Genomic DNA, 17,504 nt, shown 5'->3' on the forward strand with positions numbered 1-17,504 from the left:
GGGAGGTCTGGACCCAGGCTTCTTTCAAATTACTGCTTCTGCCTTGGGTCCCAAAGCATGTGAGATTTTGTGTGTGTGCCCTTTAAGACTGGAGTCTCTATTTCCCAAAAGGGTCTCCCAAAAGTAAACCCTGCTGGCCTTCAAAGCCGAACATTCTGAGGGCTTGTCTTCCTGGTGCAGGAGCCCTGGGCTTAGAAGCCCAATGCAGATCCCTCACTCTTTGGAGAAAAACTCTGCAGTTGTAATTATTCTCCTATTTGTGACTCGCCCACTGGTGGGTACAGGTATTAATTATACCACATCTCTGCCCCTCCTACCTGTCTCACTGTGGTTCCTTCTTTACATTTTTAGTTGTAGAAGATTTTTTCTGTGAGTCTGCTGGTCCTTCTCATCAATAGTTGCTCTGTAGATAATCTAGTTGTAATTTTGGTGTGCCTACGGGAGGAGGTAAGCTCAGGATCTACCTACTCTGACATCTTGGCCACTTCCAGATAGCTGATTTCTCTTTTAGCACTGAATAATATGCTATTGTCTAGATGTACTACAGTTTATCCATTCATCTACTGAAGGACATCTTGTTTGATTCTACGATTTGGCAATTATGAATAAAGCTGCTATAAACATCCATGTGCAGAATAAATCTTTACTTCATTTGGGTAAATACTAAGGAGCACAATCAGATCATTTGGTAAGAATATGTCTTGTAAGAATGTGCCAATATTCTTCCAAAGTGGCTGTATCATTTTGCATTCTTACCAGCAATGAATGAGTTCCTGTTGCTCCACATTCTCACCACCATTTGGTGTTGTCAGTGTCCTGGATTTTGGCCATCCCAGTAGGTCTGTAGTGATATCTCACTTTTATTTGCACTTCCCTGATGACATATGATACGGAGCATCTTTTCATATGCTTATTTGCCATCTGTATATCTTCTTTGGTGAAGACTGTATATTTTTTATGTTAATTTTATATCCTGCTACTTTGTTAAATTCTCTTACTACTTTAAGTGGGGTTTTTTTTCATTTATTTCCATTTATTCTTTTAGTTTTCCATAAGATGCTGGCTCTTGGTGTATATATTTAAACTTAAGAGTAGAAGACTTTACAATTCCATGTGTGAAGGTGCTAAGGAAAGGAGGCTCAGCAATTGTGCACTGCATTGTAGGGTAATCTCACAGGAACCTTTCTTTGGGGACTCTAGATTCAGTATCACTAGGTCTTTTCTTTGGGGAGTCAAATTTTTAAGAAATGGCTCTTAAAATCTACTGCCTAGAGGGTAAATCTTGGTTGCCAGCATTCTTTAAGCTAGGTTAGAGGAGTCTGGGAATGTGAACTTTTAGTATACAAACTTCACTGTACATAAAGCTTTGCTAAATCCCTCTCTTTTTAGTATAGGACCCTGGCTTAACAATGTCTAGTTTCTTTTGAGTAGAGATCCTATTTTATCCTCCTCACATAATAATCCTCTAGTCAGGAGCAGATCCCAGTTTTGCAGGGTCTGAAACTCATGAAATTTAGGGGCTTTGAGACAGAGAATAAAAAAATAACTTAGTTTAAAAAATTAAAACTAACCAAAAAATGACCATTTGAACACATTTCTTGGGCCCCTCCCAGGGCCTTGGAAGGGACCCATGCCAGTGCTAGGCTCTGAACCTAAAGATTACTTAATTTCATGGTAAATCTAAACTAGCCTCCGATCTTCCTTGAGGTGGGGGGAGAGGAAATTGCTTAGTAGTATAGAATTAGGGGGGATTTGATTTAAATTGCAAACAAACTTTGAAGCAAAAAGACTTTCACTCCAAGTCCTAGAGGTACCTGCTACTATCAATTTCTAAGCCTTTTTAGGGGGAGTTGTGTTGTAAAGGATTGCTTCTTTGCTTTTCGCATTTCTGTTTTCAGCTTTCTTGTGTTTGCCAAATTAGTTTTTGTTTCTCTGTCAGCTGTCCAATGTCCAAAATGTTGATGCTGTTGGGTCCTTTACATTCTTGCTATTCTTGTTAGTTTATGCCACTTGAAAAAAAAAAAAAAAAGCCTTTCTTGTCATTTTACTGAGTTTCAGAAAGGGGCAGAAGTTAAGGTGTGCTATACCTGCCATTCTTAACCCAAAATCAGAATGTGCCGTATCACACTCCAAAATTGCCCCCCAGAATAGCTGGAGGACTTTACACTCCTAGCAGCACAGCATGAAAATATCCACTTACCTTACCCTTGCCAACACTCCATATCCTCCACATTTCTCAATCTGGTTAAACTATCTCATTGCTTAAATTTGCATTTCCCTGATTACTAGTGAGGTTCAGGATAGTTTTATGTTTATTGGCCTTTTGTGTTTCCTCTTCTATGAATAACCTGTTTATATAATTTACCCATTTTTCTAATAGGTAGTGAAGGGTATCAGAACATGCCATCCCAAAATATATCACTGTGGCATGCTGATTAAGCTGAAGGCAATTGAGAAAAAGCAAATACAGAAAAGGCTCTCTGACTTCCCCCTTACTACCCAAAGCAGGGAATAAAATTTCCCTTGAGAAAGATACCCTCCCTGTACCAGGACAAGGAGAACATTCTTATCACTGGAGATGGGGATCCAACGTCAAGATTAACCTGTATAAAAAAAAAAATCCATTAAAATAACCCTGGGACTTCCCTGGTGGTGCAGTGGATAAGAATCTGCCTGCCAATGCAGGGGACACGGGTTTGATCCCTGGTCCAGGAAAATCCCACATGCTGTGGGGCAACTAAGCCTGTGCGCCACAGCTACTGAGCCTGCGCTCTACAGCCCGTGAACCACAACTACTGAGCCCACGTGCCACAACTACTGAAGCCCACACACCTAGAGCCCGTGCTCTGCAATGAGAAGCCACCGCAAGGAGAAGCCCTAGCACTGCAACGAAGAGTAGCCCCCGCTCGCTGCAACTAGAGAAAGCCCGCGAGCAGCAAAGACCTGACACAGCCAAAAAAAAAAAAAGTTGTATTTCATTAGTTTACACAGTTTACCAACCCTAGCTCAAGCCCCTTTTTCCTGTCTCATCATTCTCCAGTTTGTCATTCTTTGCTAAAATGGTATACATGCACTCAAGCCTATCCATTCCTTTGGGTTTATATTTCATATATATTAACCTCTGTGTACATGTAAAAATATTAACGTCAAAAAAATTTGTATGCTTTGCTCCTGTTAATCTCTTTTGTAAGTTTAATTCTCAGGCCCAGCCTCAGAATCTAAGAGGGTAAAGGAAAGGTCTTTCCTCCCATACATTAGTTTACCTTTTTCTTGTTGATTTGTAGGCATTCTTTGTATTTGTTTTAAAATTTTTTTCTGTTACACAAGTTAGGAATATTTTTAAATTTCTCTCCCTCTTTAACTTTCATTATGACATCTGAGTTCTAAGACATTTTAAATTTTGATATAGTTTTGTTTTTTGTTTCTATATAGAAAAGATCTTCCCTATCCTAATGTCTTAAACATGATTAAAATTTTCTTTCAATACACATGTGATTCTGCTTTTTACATTTAGATGTTTAATCCATTTGGAATTTATTTTTATGATGGCAGGGGCCTTTTTTCCCACATCAGCAATTGAAATATATATTAAATAGTCCCTCTTTTATCCATTTATTTGAAATGCTATATTTATTAATTACTTAAGGCTTATACAGGTATTATTCAGTTTCTGGGTTCTCTATCCTTGCTAGGGATTTACAGCTTATTTCTTACAAGCTTTTCAAAACTGCGCTTCCCATAGAAAATAACCTTGCAAGACATTAAATGGAAATTTGCTAACATTATAAAAAATACCAACTATAGATTGAAATAAAATGTCCACTTTAATAGTTATCACATAAATGTTTACTTACACTTATCTGAAAATTATAAGAGGACAATTTGTGCATGTCACATTCATATTACTATCCATATAAGAACAACGACACATAATCATTTATTCAACTATATCAGGATAACACACAAGGTTTTGTTTGTTTTAGACTTCTCAGTTACAAGGAAACACCAAATAAGGAAACTGAATTTCTAAAAATTAAGTTATTAACAAAATGAATAATAAAAATTATTTCTAAATGTCTTAGGTTTTGACAACTTTGAATTATACTTACATAATATTATTTCCCCAAACCATAAATTACAACAAGGGTCACTGTCAGGGTGAAAATATATATTTTTAAAGCTTCTTTAAAATATGCTATTATGCTTTAACATCACTTGATTTATTCTTGGCACATGTGGCATCTTGAAAAGTAAAAATACACTTTGCCAGTTTTATGTTATTGTGCAGGTATAAGAGAAAGAGCTCAGTTTGGGAGGCAGACAGACCTGTGTTCAGTTACCAGCTTTATCCAAAGTTGTGTTAGGCTGGTCAATTACTTCTTGGCACTGGGGCCAGGATTAAATTAAATAATGCCTATTTTAAAATGCATAGCATGGGCACTAAATGAATGATGCATCCTTTCCCTAATTTACCCACATTGAAGCCATAGCAAAATATCACAGTCATGTTTTGGTACAATTTGAAAAACCAGGAAAAAAACTGGGAAATTTAAAAATAAAACCAATGTGCTTTGAAAAAATCGCACTTTTAAGAAATAAGGAAAGCCTTCATCAGGTTTAAACATTTTTCAATAAAACTTAGTGCCTACTATAACCTGATTTTTTTTTAAAGTCCTAAAATATGATAAAATGGTCAATGGTTAAGGACTTTTGGTTTTCTCTTGTGCTATTGATATAAAAATAATGGCTATATTTAAGGCTCATTAAGTGATATAGTTTGTAGTTGCCCTGAACCAGATCTATGTTCTTGATGTTACACTATCAATTAAAACAGACCTACTGCCTTGAATGACTGTCATAGAGAAATTCCCAAGTTATTCTTCATTTCAACAACCATGGCTTCCTTGCTGATTTTAAGTAAGGGTTCATTTTGTGGCATGTGGCAGTACAGCTTGTCTGTCTTAAGGATGATTCTTATATACACAATCACAGACTCATCTTTCTCATGCTAAATGCTTGGTGTTTAGAAGATCTAAGACACTGGAAAATTTAATTGACACAAGGAATAGCCTACTCTAGACAGCAATACTTCCATCCCTATTCTTAGCACTGAGGATGCAGAAACAACCCCATTCTTGTTTTCTACCCTCACCACCCAACAAATCATCCTTCCAAATCTGACTCAAAAACTCCTCCTCCTGGAACCTTTCCCTAACCAAACTTCACACGCCTCCATTTATGTCCCTGACACTCATGTGTAATTTGTATTAACTTCAACCTGCATATACTATTATTCAAGTTTTGTTTGTCTTCTACTTCCAGCTAGGATATAGTCTCTGACTTTTTAAGCTTCCACAGTGTTTAGCACAATGTATGCATGTATGTATGTGACTGTGTGTATGCATGTGGGGTGTGTGTGTGTGTGTTGAATGAATAAAAGACTAAAGAACCTGAGTGGGGTGTAGGGTAGGAAAAGTTTCATATTTTTTCAGAAATCAAAGTTGCTGGACCTTCCTAATATTAAAAAATCTGATTTCCAAAGCTATCTGAGTTTGGTTTTGGCTATGTCAATAATAAAAAGGCAGTGAAAAAACTGTTTTAAAAACTCTCATGAAATATTCCAAAAGGCTTTTCAATAACTTATTAAGAGTACCAAACTAAAACATTTTACTAAATAGTGGGATAATCTTTTCTATATCTTTATAAATGTAGACTTCTTTTCATTCAAGACAAAGAATACTGAACAGGAATAGGTGTTGTGAATCAGGATTAAAAAAGGCAATTCACTCTAAGTCAATATCTAATGCACATTTTGCAATTAATTTGAAAAGCCTTCTGTGGCAAATATGTATGTTATGTTAAGTAAAAGAATGGTTTATATTAGGATGTTGTTTGCTACTATAAAATATGACTCATATACTAAAGCTGCTATTTAAAAAGAAAAATTTTGTTTATTATAGCTGTTATTATTAAAATAGGATATAATTTAAAAACTACTCTTAATGTGTATATTTTCAAATTTGCCTGACAGTGTCCTTTTGAGAAATCTGACAATTTATAGTTAGATTACAGACATTTGAATTTCACTTTTACAATTGAAAGTATTACACTTACATAATAACAAACAACAATATATAGTAGTTTCTTTTTACTGAAGCACTCTGCAATTTATATTTAAAACTTCGCAATAAAACAAAATTCATTGTACTTTTTGTATGTAAAATTACATAACACATAATGTACACTATAATTACATTAAGAATAAATAAAATGAAGAATAAAAATTCTGTACCATAACAACTGATTGTTTTAGCTGTCATTCTAAATGTTAGTTTAAGTTTTGAGTTCTAATGTACTTTAAACCCCAAAACCTTTATCTTCAAATAATATATTAAAAATATCAAGTTCGGAGTATAAACATAAAACTCTTTATGCTCTTTTTTCTAGGTCATCTAGGAAATAAAATGAGAGAAATGAGACGCAAGGATAGTTCTTCTGTTACTGCAAAATGCCTCCTTGCTTCCCCATATACCTCTATATCATTTCTAGAACAAATATTACAGAATGATGGCAAATTACAAGCTTTGGCAAATTATAATCTTATTTAAGTGGTTTCTTATTTGGAAAAAAGAAAAAAATTTAAGAAGTTCCGTTTTTGGCTTATTCATTCTCAACCTTTTTTTCTCTAATACATAATAGTAGTAAAAAAGCACTTCTTAAAATGCTCACTATTTTAAACAACACAGAATTAATTGTATTAATTTATAGAATTAAATACTAGGGCGAGGTCCTAGAATTTGTTACACGTAGGGCTAAACTTGCAAGAGATCGCATGGCAAAAGTAGAAACTTTGTGACATATCCCAGCTTTTGAAATATAGTTAGAAGCCAATCGAAAAAGCCTTTCAGCACCAAAGGTATTGAAGTGCCCAGGAAGCACCTTCTCTACCAGACCTCTGTCCACTAATTCTATCAGACGTTCACAGGTTCCAACATAGTCACTTATCCTGCTGTATGGGAGCCAGTCAATCAGTGATCCATCATACACGACGTCTCCACTGAAGAGAATCTTTCGGTCTTTGTCATGTAAGCAAATACTGCCCCTAGAATGACCAGGCATGTGCATAACAGTGAGCTGTCTGTCACCAAGGTTGATCACATCCCCTAAAAATGGAAACAGAATTTACAGATAAACATGTTATATATTTGACTTCAATCACTTAAAGAATAGAAGAACACAACAGTTTCAAAGATGTTGGGAAGGATGAACTTATTTTACTTGTATTTTAAAAATACCTACTTCTTATTGATGATTTAAAATAAGTTGCCTATATTTCACTTCTGTTGTTTGCTAGACCAGTGTTTGCCAAAATAAACAGTGAAACACAATTTCTGCTGGTTGTTATAATATATAAAAGAAAAGAAGAAAAGAAGATTCTGTGGTCAAATAATTTTGAAAACTCTTCCTTCAAAGAAAATTAAGCAGCTTTCTTTTCTGCAAGATATGCTAATGTACATTTAATATGCTAATGTACATTGTGGATATACACAACGGAGATATGGCTGTATAGTTTCTCAAATTTATTTGACCAAAAACCTCATTTTTTAGAATATCCATTGTACTAGAATCTGGTGACACAATTCATGAATGGTGCTCTAGTGAACAGTATTATATTTTTGCCCTTTGTTTTGTCACTGTATGGAATTTAAGACCTGAGGAATCGGTACAAATGATGATGCTCTGGCTACTGGTATTGCTGTAATAAACTGTTCTTAGGCTCTGACCCAGGAACCTCATGTCTTCTGTCAGAATCCATGAAACTGTGGCAGGCTAACTTACTAACCTGCAAGTATGGTAAAATCTCACACTCTTTCCAGTTATTTGACAGTGGGGAGGAAACTGAGCTATGAATACAAATTGCTGTTTTACTGGATTTAAATCAGTACTAACTTAGGTAAATCATAATAAGTTAAAATATTCATATTGTTATCTCTAGTGCAAACATACACATATACAGAAAAAAATCAAAGAAATATAGCTAAAATTAATAGTGAAATTAAAATGGTGTAATAATCAGGAATTGTTAAACATAAAAGAAGAAAATAAAGGAAAAACAAAGACATAAACAAGAAATGAGACATAGAAAACAGATAACAAAATGGCAGACCTAAATACAACCATATCAATAATTATATTAAATATGAAAGGGATAAATACTCTAATCAAAGGCAGAGACTGTCAGTCTAGATTAAAAAGTGAGATATGTATGCAGTCTACAAGAGAGGAACTATAAAATCAAAGACAAAAATAGTTTGAAAAATTATACCATATAAATATTAACAATAAGGGCTTCTCTGGTGGTGCAGTGGTTAAGAATCCGCCTTAACTTAATGCAGGGGACATGGGTTCGAGCCCTGGTCCGGGAAGATCCCACATGCCATGGAGCAACTAAGCCCATGCACCAGAACTACTAAGCCCACACGCCACAACTACTGAAGCCCGTGCATCTAGAGCCCGTGGTCTGCAACAAGAGAAGACACCACAATGAAGAAGTGCACCGCAACTAAAAGTAGTCCCTGCTAGCCACAACTAGAGAAAACCCGCGTGCAGCAATGAAGACCCAACGCAGCCAAAAATAAATAAATTAAATAAATTAATTAAAAAAATATATATATATTAACAATAAGAGAACTAGAGTGGCAATACTGTCAGACAAAATGGATTTTTATATAAGAATATTACTAGAGGAAACAGGTACATTTTATGAGGCTATACATTAGGTCAATACATGAAAAAAATTCTAAATGCATATGTACCTAAAATAGAGACTAAAAATTCTTCAAATAAAAACTGACATAATTAAAATAAGAATAAACAGTTCAACAACTGTGCTTAGAGATTTGAATAGTCCTCTCTGAATAATTCATAATACACGTAGATTGAAAATCAGTAAGGATACAGAAGACCTGAACAACACTATCAACCAGATTGACCTAACTGACATATATAAAATAGTTTACACCAAAACAGTGAAGTACACATTCTTTTCAATTGCACATGAAAACGGTGTTTTGTTATATTTGTACACTGAAAACTACAGAAACACTTTCAAGAGAAATTAAAGAGGATCTAAGCAAAAGGAGAAACATGCCATATGCACTGATTGGAAGACTCAAAGCTGTTAGGATGGTAATTAAATCCAGTTTTTCCTATAACTGCACTGTCTAATAGTATTTTCTGAGATAATGGAAATGTTCTGTATCAACACTGTCCAATATGGTAGCCACCAGCTACATGTGGCTAATGATACTTGAAATAAAGCTAGTGCAACAAGGAACTAAATTTTTAATTTTAATCAATCTTAATTAATTTAAATTTGTATTAGATAGCTACATGTGGCTAGTGACTACTTTAATGGTCAGTGTAGATCTATAGATTCAAGAATCTCAATCAAAACCTTGAGGGCTTCCCTGGTGGCACAGTGGTTGAGAGTCCGCCTGCCAATGCAGGGGACACGGGTTCGTGCCCCAGTCCGGGAAGATCCCACATGCCGCAGAGCGGCTGGGCCCGTGAGCCATGGCCACTGAGCCTGCATGTCCAGAGCCTGTGCTCCGCAACGGGAGAGGCCACAACAGTGAGAGGCCCGCTTACCGCAAAAATAAATAAATAAATAAATAAATAAATAAATAAAACAAAAACAAAAACCTTGACATGCTTTTTTACAGAAATTGAAAATCTGGCTCTGAAATTTATACGGAAATGCAAATGACCTAGAATAGCCAAAACAATTTTGAAATAGAGGTATAAAGTTGGAGGACTTAGTCTAATTTCAAGAGTTATAACAAAGTTGCAATAATCAGGAGAGTGTGGTGCTGGCTAAATGATAGACATAATCATTGAAAGAGACTAGAGTCCAGAAGAAAACACTCAAATATATGGTGAGTGGATTTTTGACAAAAGTATCAACTAAGATAATTCACTGGGTAAAAGAATAGTCTCCTCAACAAATTAGAGTGGAATACTTTGGATATATATATATATATATATATATATATGCAAATAAACAATAGGCACCTCTCAACCCTTACTTCACAATATTAACAAAAATTAACTCAAAATGGATCATAATCCTAAATGTGAGAGCTTCCAGCAAAAAAAAAAAAACACAGAAGAAAATCTTTGTGATCTTGGGCTAGTCACAGAGCTCTTAGATATGACACAAAAAGCATAAAACATAAGGAAAAATGACTAATTGGACTTCGTCCAAGTTATAAACTTCCTTGCTTAAAAAGATACCATTAAGAAAATGAAAAGGCAGGCCACACACTGGGAGAAAATACTTGCAAAATGTATATCTGATACAAGACTTGAATTCAGAATATATAAAGAACACTTACAACTCAATAAGAAAACAATTTTTCAATTTTTAAAAAAGAGAAAAGATTTTGATAGACCCTTAAACAAAGAAGATATTTGAATAGCAAATAAGTACCTGAAAAGATGCTCAATGTCATTAGTCATTAGGGAAATGCAAATTAAACCTCAATGAAATACCACTACATACTCACTAGAATGGCTAAAATCAAAAGGACTGACAGAATCAAGCATTGACAGAGATGTGGAGAAACTGGATCTCTTATACACTGCACTTGGGAATGTAAAATGCTATAGCACTTTGGAAAACAGTTTGGCACCTTCTTAAACATTTAACATACATTTACCATACAACCCAGGAATTCCATTTCTAGCTATCTACCAAGGAAATGAAAGCATGCATCCACACAAAGGCTTCTATGCAAATTTTCATGCTGCATTATTCATAACAATTTCAAACTAGAAAGTTCAAATTTCCTTCAACAGGTGAATATATAAAATGTGTTATATCCATAAATGAGTTATTTCTCAGCAATAGAAAGGAATTATTAATAGATAAAAAACATGGATGAATCTCCAAAACAGTAGGCCAAATGAAAGAAGACACAAAATATATTATATGATTACATTTGTAGAAAATTTTCAGAAAAACAAAACTATAGTGACACAAAACAGATCAGTGGGGCCCGGGATGGGAGTAGGGATTGTTCTGGTCTTGCCTTGAATCCCAAAATTACATTAAAATGGAATCAGGTGCTCCCAAAGTTCCCCACATTCTAGTCATAAGGGGACAGATTCCTTCACAGGATAATTGTTCCAGATTTAAAGTGCTCCTGGGGATCACAAACCACTGCCATTTCCTGTATGATTGGCAAGTAAGGTAAAGGAAATTATAGCTAAGTTGATTTAATAATAGAGCTGTTGGAGACAGATTGTTTAATAAATGTACAGAAAGGAAAGGAATGAGGGAAGTTAGATGCTAAAAAAGGAGCTCTAGAGAATTACCGATGGAGGGGTAGAGTCTTACGGGTTTTTGATATTCAAGGCAAGGTGATACTCAAAATACTTAGCAACAGATAAGACATAAGCACCCACCTATCAAAATGGATACCAACTATAAGCAATTGGTAAGGCCATAGTGACTGAATATTACTAGATCTGCCATTACCCTATGGCTTTATAAATGCCTCCCTTATGCTTATAATGCTCACATATAATTTCATCAAGACCTCTCTTATAAGAACCAAAACTGCCTATGAAATGTATCATACGTATATCATATATAAATATATATAAAATATATATATACACACACTATCCTTCCAAGCCCTCACGCTAACCCAGTTGTCACCAGATTCCAACCATACTAGACTTCTCTTGGCTTCTCAAATACTCTTTCCCATCTTGGCATCCCCAATTTTTAATTTTTATTTCATTTTTAATCAACAAACTAGATGTACATATTTCAAATAAAATACTTCAGAAGGGCTTAAAATATTCTTTGCCCCATCCTGGCTCTATCTCCAATTCTGCTCCCAAGAGGCAACAACTTTTAACAATTTTAGCAACTTCTTCTGGTAGTTGCCTCTACTAGATATAGTTATTTAAATAATATTTATACTTCATTTCTTGTTTTCCCAATTAGATATACTCTACTGATTTCATTCATGTATTACCATTTCTTGGTTTTTAAATTTTAGATGTTGTCCATTGACTGCCACTATGAAATATAAGGATTTTTAGTAGCTCTTTTTACTCCTCTCTGTCCACCTACCATCAGCACACATATATACATTTCTCATCCTTTCACCCCTCAAAAGAGTAATGATTCAACTGCTTAGATCTGGAACACTCTGTGCCTGAGGTTCTATCATTGTCAGTGTCATCCTTTGCCATCATCCTGATACTTCCTTTCACCTTTCTCTTGCATTAGATCTCCTGTTTCCTTTACTCCATATCTTCCTCTTGGTTTACTCCCTTATTTTGAAGGGAGTAAACAGGATAAAGGTATATCTTAGTATCTTCCTAAGTAATAGCATGCGGGATTTTTTGAGAACTTGATTGATAGTGGAATGGATGTTAGAATTTTAAGTTGGAAATCAGTTTTAGTCAGATAAAGCACAGCTCTTCTTTTCTAGCTCCAAAGCCATTATGATCTAGATGACCTTTTTTTTCTTTAAATTTGGAAGCCCGTAGACTCTTCTTTGATCCCAGTGTTCTGAAATTTTATAATAATGTGCCTTGGGTTGGATGTGTTTTCATCCATTGTGCAGGGAACTCCGTGGGCTCTTTCAATCTGGAAATTTACATCCCTTGATCATGGGATATTTTCTTGAATTTTCTCTACTATGTTTCTTTTCCTCTACTTTCTCTATTTTCTCTATCTGTGCTCCTACTATTCCAATGTCAGATTTTTCACACTGGTCCTTTACTGGTTCTCTCCTACTTTTCATTTTGCCTATTTGTTCCTTTTGTATGTTTTTCAACTTTATCTTACAGATATTCTACTAAATAATTTCTGACATTTTAAATTCCAAGAGTTCTTTTATGAGTGTGAATATTGTTCTGTCTGCTGCTTATTTTTAAGGCATCCTGTTGTCTCTCAGATATCTTGAATGCAATAGATTCTGTTATCCCCTGATGATATTAATGATTGCCCTCTCCTCTCAAGTTGCTTTATGCTGTTTTAGTATTTGATTTCACGTGAGGATTTTCTCAGATTTTTTATAATGCTTGGTTGTCTGTTTAAGAGTGGGGGATAATGAAAAAGTTGTTTGAAGCACATGCATGGGGCCTGGTGATCTAGGCTTCACTGTAGAAAGTTCAAGCCAAGGATTACTTAGGAATCAGCATCTTAGTCTTTCCTCTAGGGCTGGGCAGATTTTCCAGATAAAATTCTTCTAGTTTCCTACTTGGGTGGGGGAGCAGTAAAGGTCTGACTCTCATTCTTCTGGGAAACTAGTAAAGAACATATATATTTAAAAAAAAAAAGAACATATATATTTCCTATCTATCTATTCTTTATTTGTATATATACATACACATACACTTATCCCTCCTATTTTCCATCTGAACTCCTGAGCTCATTAGTACTTGGCATCCCTCAATCAAGAAACCCCTTTGCTTGCGCCTTCCCTGGTGGTCCAGTGGTTAAGACTCCTTGCTTCCACTGCAGGATGGGTTCAATCCCTGGCGGGGGAACTAAGATCTCATATGCTGCATGGCACAGCCAAAAAAAAAAAAAAAAAGAAACCCCTTTACTTTATTCTCCCCAGAGAACAAACTAACTCTGGGGAGAGGAGCATTCACTTAGGGAGAAGAGTTCAGAGTTTTAACAGCTTCTTAAATGGCTTTCAACAAATTCTACTTATTTTAGTTTTCTTCCCTTTGCCCCCACTAAGGTACCAGCTACTGCTAATTCCTGAGCCTTTGAAATCTCCTGCAGTGAAAACTGGATTGGCTCTCAATTTTCTATTGCTGGCATAGGATAAAACTCAGTCATCACATTTACTCTCCAGCATCCAAAACAGAACCTCAGTCAATGTGGATTTACACATAAAACAAATAGACAAACCATGGTGCATTTGCTGTAATCTTAGTGGGATTTTGAGAGGGAGTCAAATTAGATGTGTTCGTTCAATCTGCTACCTTTCTGGAATCTATTTTTTGTTTTTAACCTCCCCAAATGATTTTTAAGTTTACCTGCAACAACTGTTCTAATATCTTGATGACTCTAGGAAAATTGTTTAAACATATACAATAGGGGCCAAAATGCCTGCCTATTGTGAAAAACAGGCAGAATGATGTGTGCCCATTCAAGAAGAATGTGCTGTATCAATTTAGGGTTTATTGCTATCTTTTTATAGGAAGATATGATTTCACTATTAGTAGGGCGAGTTGTTTTTCCATCAAAGATGATGCACTGGATAATGATCTCTCCTTGTCTTCCTTGTCCCTCATACACAAGTAAGCTTTTGGGTTAGTGATACACTGCGCAGATTTATGCTTCTCCAAGACAGGTGGTCATCAATACACTAAATGAAATGTAGTAAGCTAATGAATTCAGCCTCCTTATTTTCTAACCAAAACAATGAAGACTTCATGCTGTTAGGTATGTACGGTTCATGTGTATGTAACTGTGTATGAGTTTTTAATATAAATATTTTCTATCTCCTTCCAGGCATCTGGATTATGATAATATCAAGTTAGCAGGCCACACCATTCAGAAGAGACAGGAAATTAATATTCCTGAGAAAAGAGGATATTAGATACTACTTGAGAGGGTGAGACATCCAGCTCCTAATGAAAAACAATTTTTAATTTAACACAGTATTACCACCTTCAAAGTGTTTAGTAAATATTAACCTTTCATTTCACACTTTCAAAGGCTTAAAGCACCACAAAGGTAGCTTGCAGGTCCCTTGCAACTCCAAAATCCTGTAATTCCAGCATCAACTGGGATTTAGGAAACCTGGTTTCCAGTCCGAGCTCTTTCCCTAACTATGTGACTTCAGGTATGATATTCAAGCCTGTGTGGATTCTTCATCTATAAAACAATAATTCCTATCATTCTTTCATCATTGATTTCCTATTTCTGGCACAGAAGCAAAAGTAAATAAATCAAAAGTCATTTATTCATTTAGATAATTTAAATATATTTTAAATACTAATGTAAACTTTTTTTGGGGGGGGCTGGGTGTTAATTTAGTCTGAATACCCATCAACTGCATGGAAATTCTACCTCTAAAAGTATCAATTCCATCAAGAAATACAGCAATTAAAAGTACCTTTAAAGTAAATTTAGTTTTCTTTCATCTCAAATTGTCAGGTAATGTAAGACTCCCATCTAAACCATTGTTTTTTTTAATCTTTAGATTTAAAATTTTAACGAAAAGACTGTTTAAGTGGGGTGTGAAGTATAGAATCTTGCTTTCTATTTCTTATGCCTCAAGTGATCAATATCTCATCTGTAAGAAACTCATTTTTGTAAAGTACTTCATTATTTGTCATACTGGTCGGTCATAAAAGTGAGACTTATTGTACTGCAGCAACTGGATTTTTCTGCCTCTTAGGGGAACGGTTTAATAAATTAATTTGGCAAATAAAAGAGTTTCAAGATAGAAAGGAAAGAGGGTTTCACCTCCTACTCAGAATTACCATAATATATTTATGGGGTAGGATTTATGTATGATCTACATGCTTTGATCTATTGTGCCTGGGTTGCAATCCTAGCTTTTATCTGTATCTTGCTCTGTGGACTCTAGACAAGCCATTTAATTGGGGGTCAGTAGCCTCACTTCAAATGTGTTGTGAGGATAAAATCAACAGAAGCATTCTAAAAAGAAAAAAGAAATTAATATACAAATATCACTGCTGTGACCAACTGGCTCAATTATTTAAGTGACTGTGTGAGGTTGGAAGGGCTGGAACCCTACACTATTTTATTCCATTAGTTTCTTTCTGAACCCCATCCTGCTTTTCACAAAGCCAAAGAGGCCCAAGGTTATCTAAGCATTAGTCCACACACTTCTCCATTACGGGAAATAGCCTCCTTATTAATCTTTCTCAGGCCTTGCTTTCAGCCAGAACAGAGAGCTGTCATAACATAAGACTCAGACACATTCTACTTTTTATGTTCACAATCAAGCTTTTTCTCTTGTGAGGCAACATCAAGAACAGAAACCTATCTGAAAGATAAAGATGCATGAGCAGATTAGAACCACTGCTCTCTAACGGCTTTCTAAGCTTACAGGTGGGAATTGTTCATACCCAGCGGATGAAGTCAGCAGTTCTCAAAAGCATAGAACATGACAAGCACTCTCCATGAGGCATCATTCCTTAAGAGTCTTTTCGCTAGAAAAGTGCCTGGAAATGTCAGACTTGTGTTCGGGAAAAGAGTGGGAATCCTAGTCATAAGTCTCTATAGCGTTACTACAAACCGTACGTTACACAGGAAACTGACTAGGGGGTGGGGCCGGCTTACAGTCGAGTACTCAGCATTACTACAAGGTGCCGGAGCTTGTCTCTGGTAGGGAAGGCTGCAATGGCCTTCCAAAGACTCTATGGTCGAGTGGGCTTTTGACTCAGGGAAGGGAGAAACAGAAGTAGTGTTTCTGCGATGTGACACCTTACAGCCAAGCAGGTCTGCAACAAGCATCCCTCGGACAGTTTCTCCCCAGTCCCTTCCCTTAATGAGAGAACGCGCGCCCGTGAGGGACCATTACCATCCTGCAGGATGAGGGTGGGCTGCACCGCTTGCACTCGGAACTGCCTGGCCCTCCAGCCCGGGCTCGGCGCCCGCACCACCTCACTGTCGGAGAGCCAGGTCACGGTCTCAAAGTTGTCCCCGCGAGCCAGCGCCTCGGCCTCGGCGTGGTGCACCGCCACCCGGTCGAACTGGTAGAGGCCGCCGGAGTGGTCGAAGTGCACGTGGGTGGCCACAGCCAGAAGTGGCCGGCACGCCGCATCCTCTTTGGCCCTGTGGTCCTGCAACAGGCCGGAGGAGTACAGGTACTCCGGGAGGCTACGCAGCCCCAGGCCTGTGTCGATCACCACGTCCTGCTCGGAGCCGCGCACCAGCCAGATGTTGGCGCGGTTGCCAGACTCATAGAAGCGTTCTTGAATCCAGAAGACGCCGTCGCCCAGGGACTTGTGGGCGTACCACTCAAGCGCAGACATGCTGGGCAAGGATGCGGCCAGGCGGAGTGGGTGTGGGCGTGTGTGCCTCCCGCAGGCTGTCCAGACTCGGGCGCTGCAGCTGTATGGAGCGGTCTGCCCGCAACCCGAGAGAAAGCGCAGAGCAAGGAGGGGGCGGGGGATGCGGATGGGGTTGCGGGGAGAACCAGGAGGAGGAAAGACGCGCGGAGACTCTGCCTGGAGCGTCCGCCCGCACCCTCCTGCCAGGTCCGCAGAGAGCAGGAGCTGCTCTCCTCGCACCGGGGCGCTGGAACAATCGCAGCCTCACTGGCCGCAGCACAAGGGAGCGTTAACGCAGGGCCCAATGCAGTAGAAGAGAAATCCAGAAAGTGATAACTCTTCCCACCTCTGGGGGTCTGACGGCAGAGGCCGAGAGCTAAGCGTGGGAGGGAGCAGGGCAGCCCACCCACCGCGCGCTATCATGCGCACTTCCA

The 17,504-nt window shown here is 37.3% G+C and overlaps 2 protein-coding genes across 2 annotated transcripts in view; one reads left to right on the top strand and one right to left on the bottom strand.

The window, feature by feature from the left end:
- POLR3G (RNA polymerase III subunit G) overlaps window positions 1–17,504 on the top strand; it is a 97,760-nt gene that overhangs the window by 37,617 nt on the left and 42,639 nt on the right. The gene's annotated exons all lie outside the window — the stretch shown is intronic.
- Window positions 6,294–17,485, bottom strand: MBLAC2 (metallo-beta-lactamase domain containing 2). Its single transcript, XM_060091808.1, has 2 exons — window positions 16,599–17,485; window positions 6,294–7,163 (listed from the first exon to the last, which is right to left on the bottom strand). The coding sequence occupies exons 1-2, from the start codon at window positions 17,050–17,052 to the stop codon at window positions 6,778–6,780; spliced, it is 840 nt and encodes a 279-aa protein (XP_059947791.1). The 5' UTR covers window positions 17,053–17,485; the 3' UTR covers window positions 6,294–6,777.

This window comes from Mesoplodon densirostris, chromosome 3 (assembly GCF_025265405.1).
Source record: "Mesoplodon densirostris isolate mMesDen1 chromosome 3, mMesDen1 primary haplotype, whole genome shotgun sequence".
Lineage (NCBI taxonomy): Eukaryota > Metazoa > Chordata > Mammalia > Artiodactyla > Ziphiidae > Mesoplodon > Mesoplodon densirostris.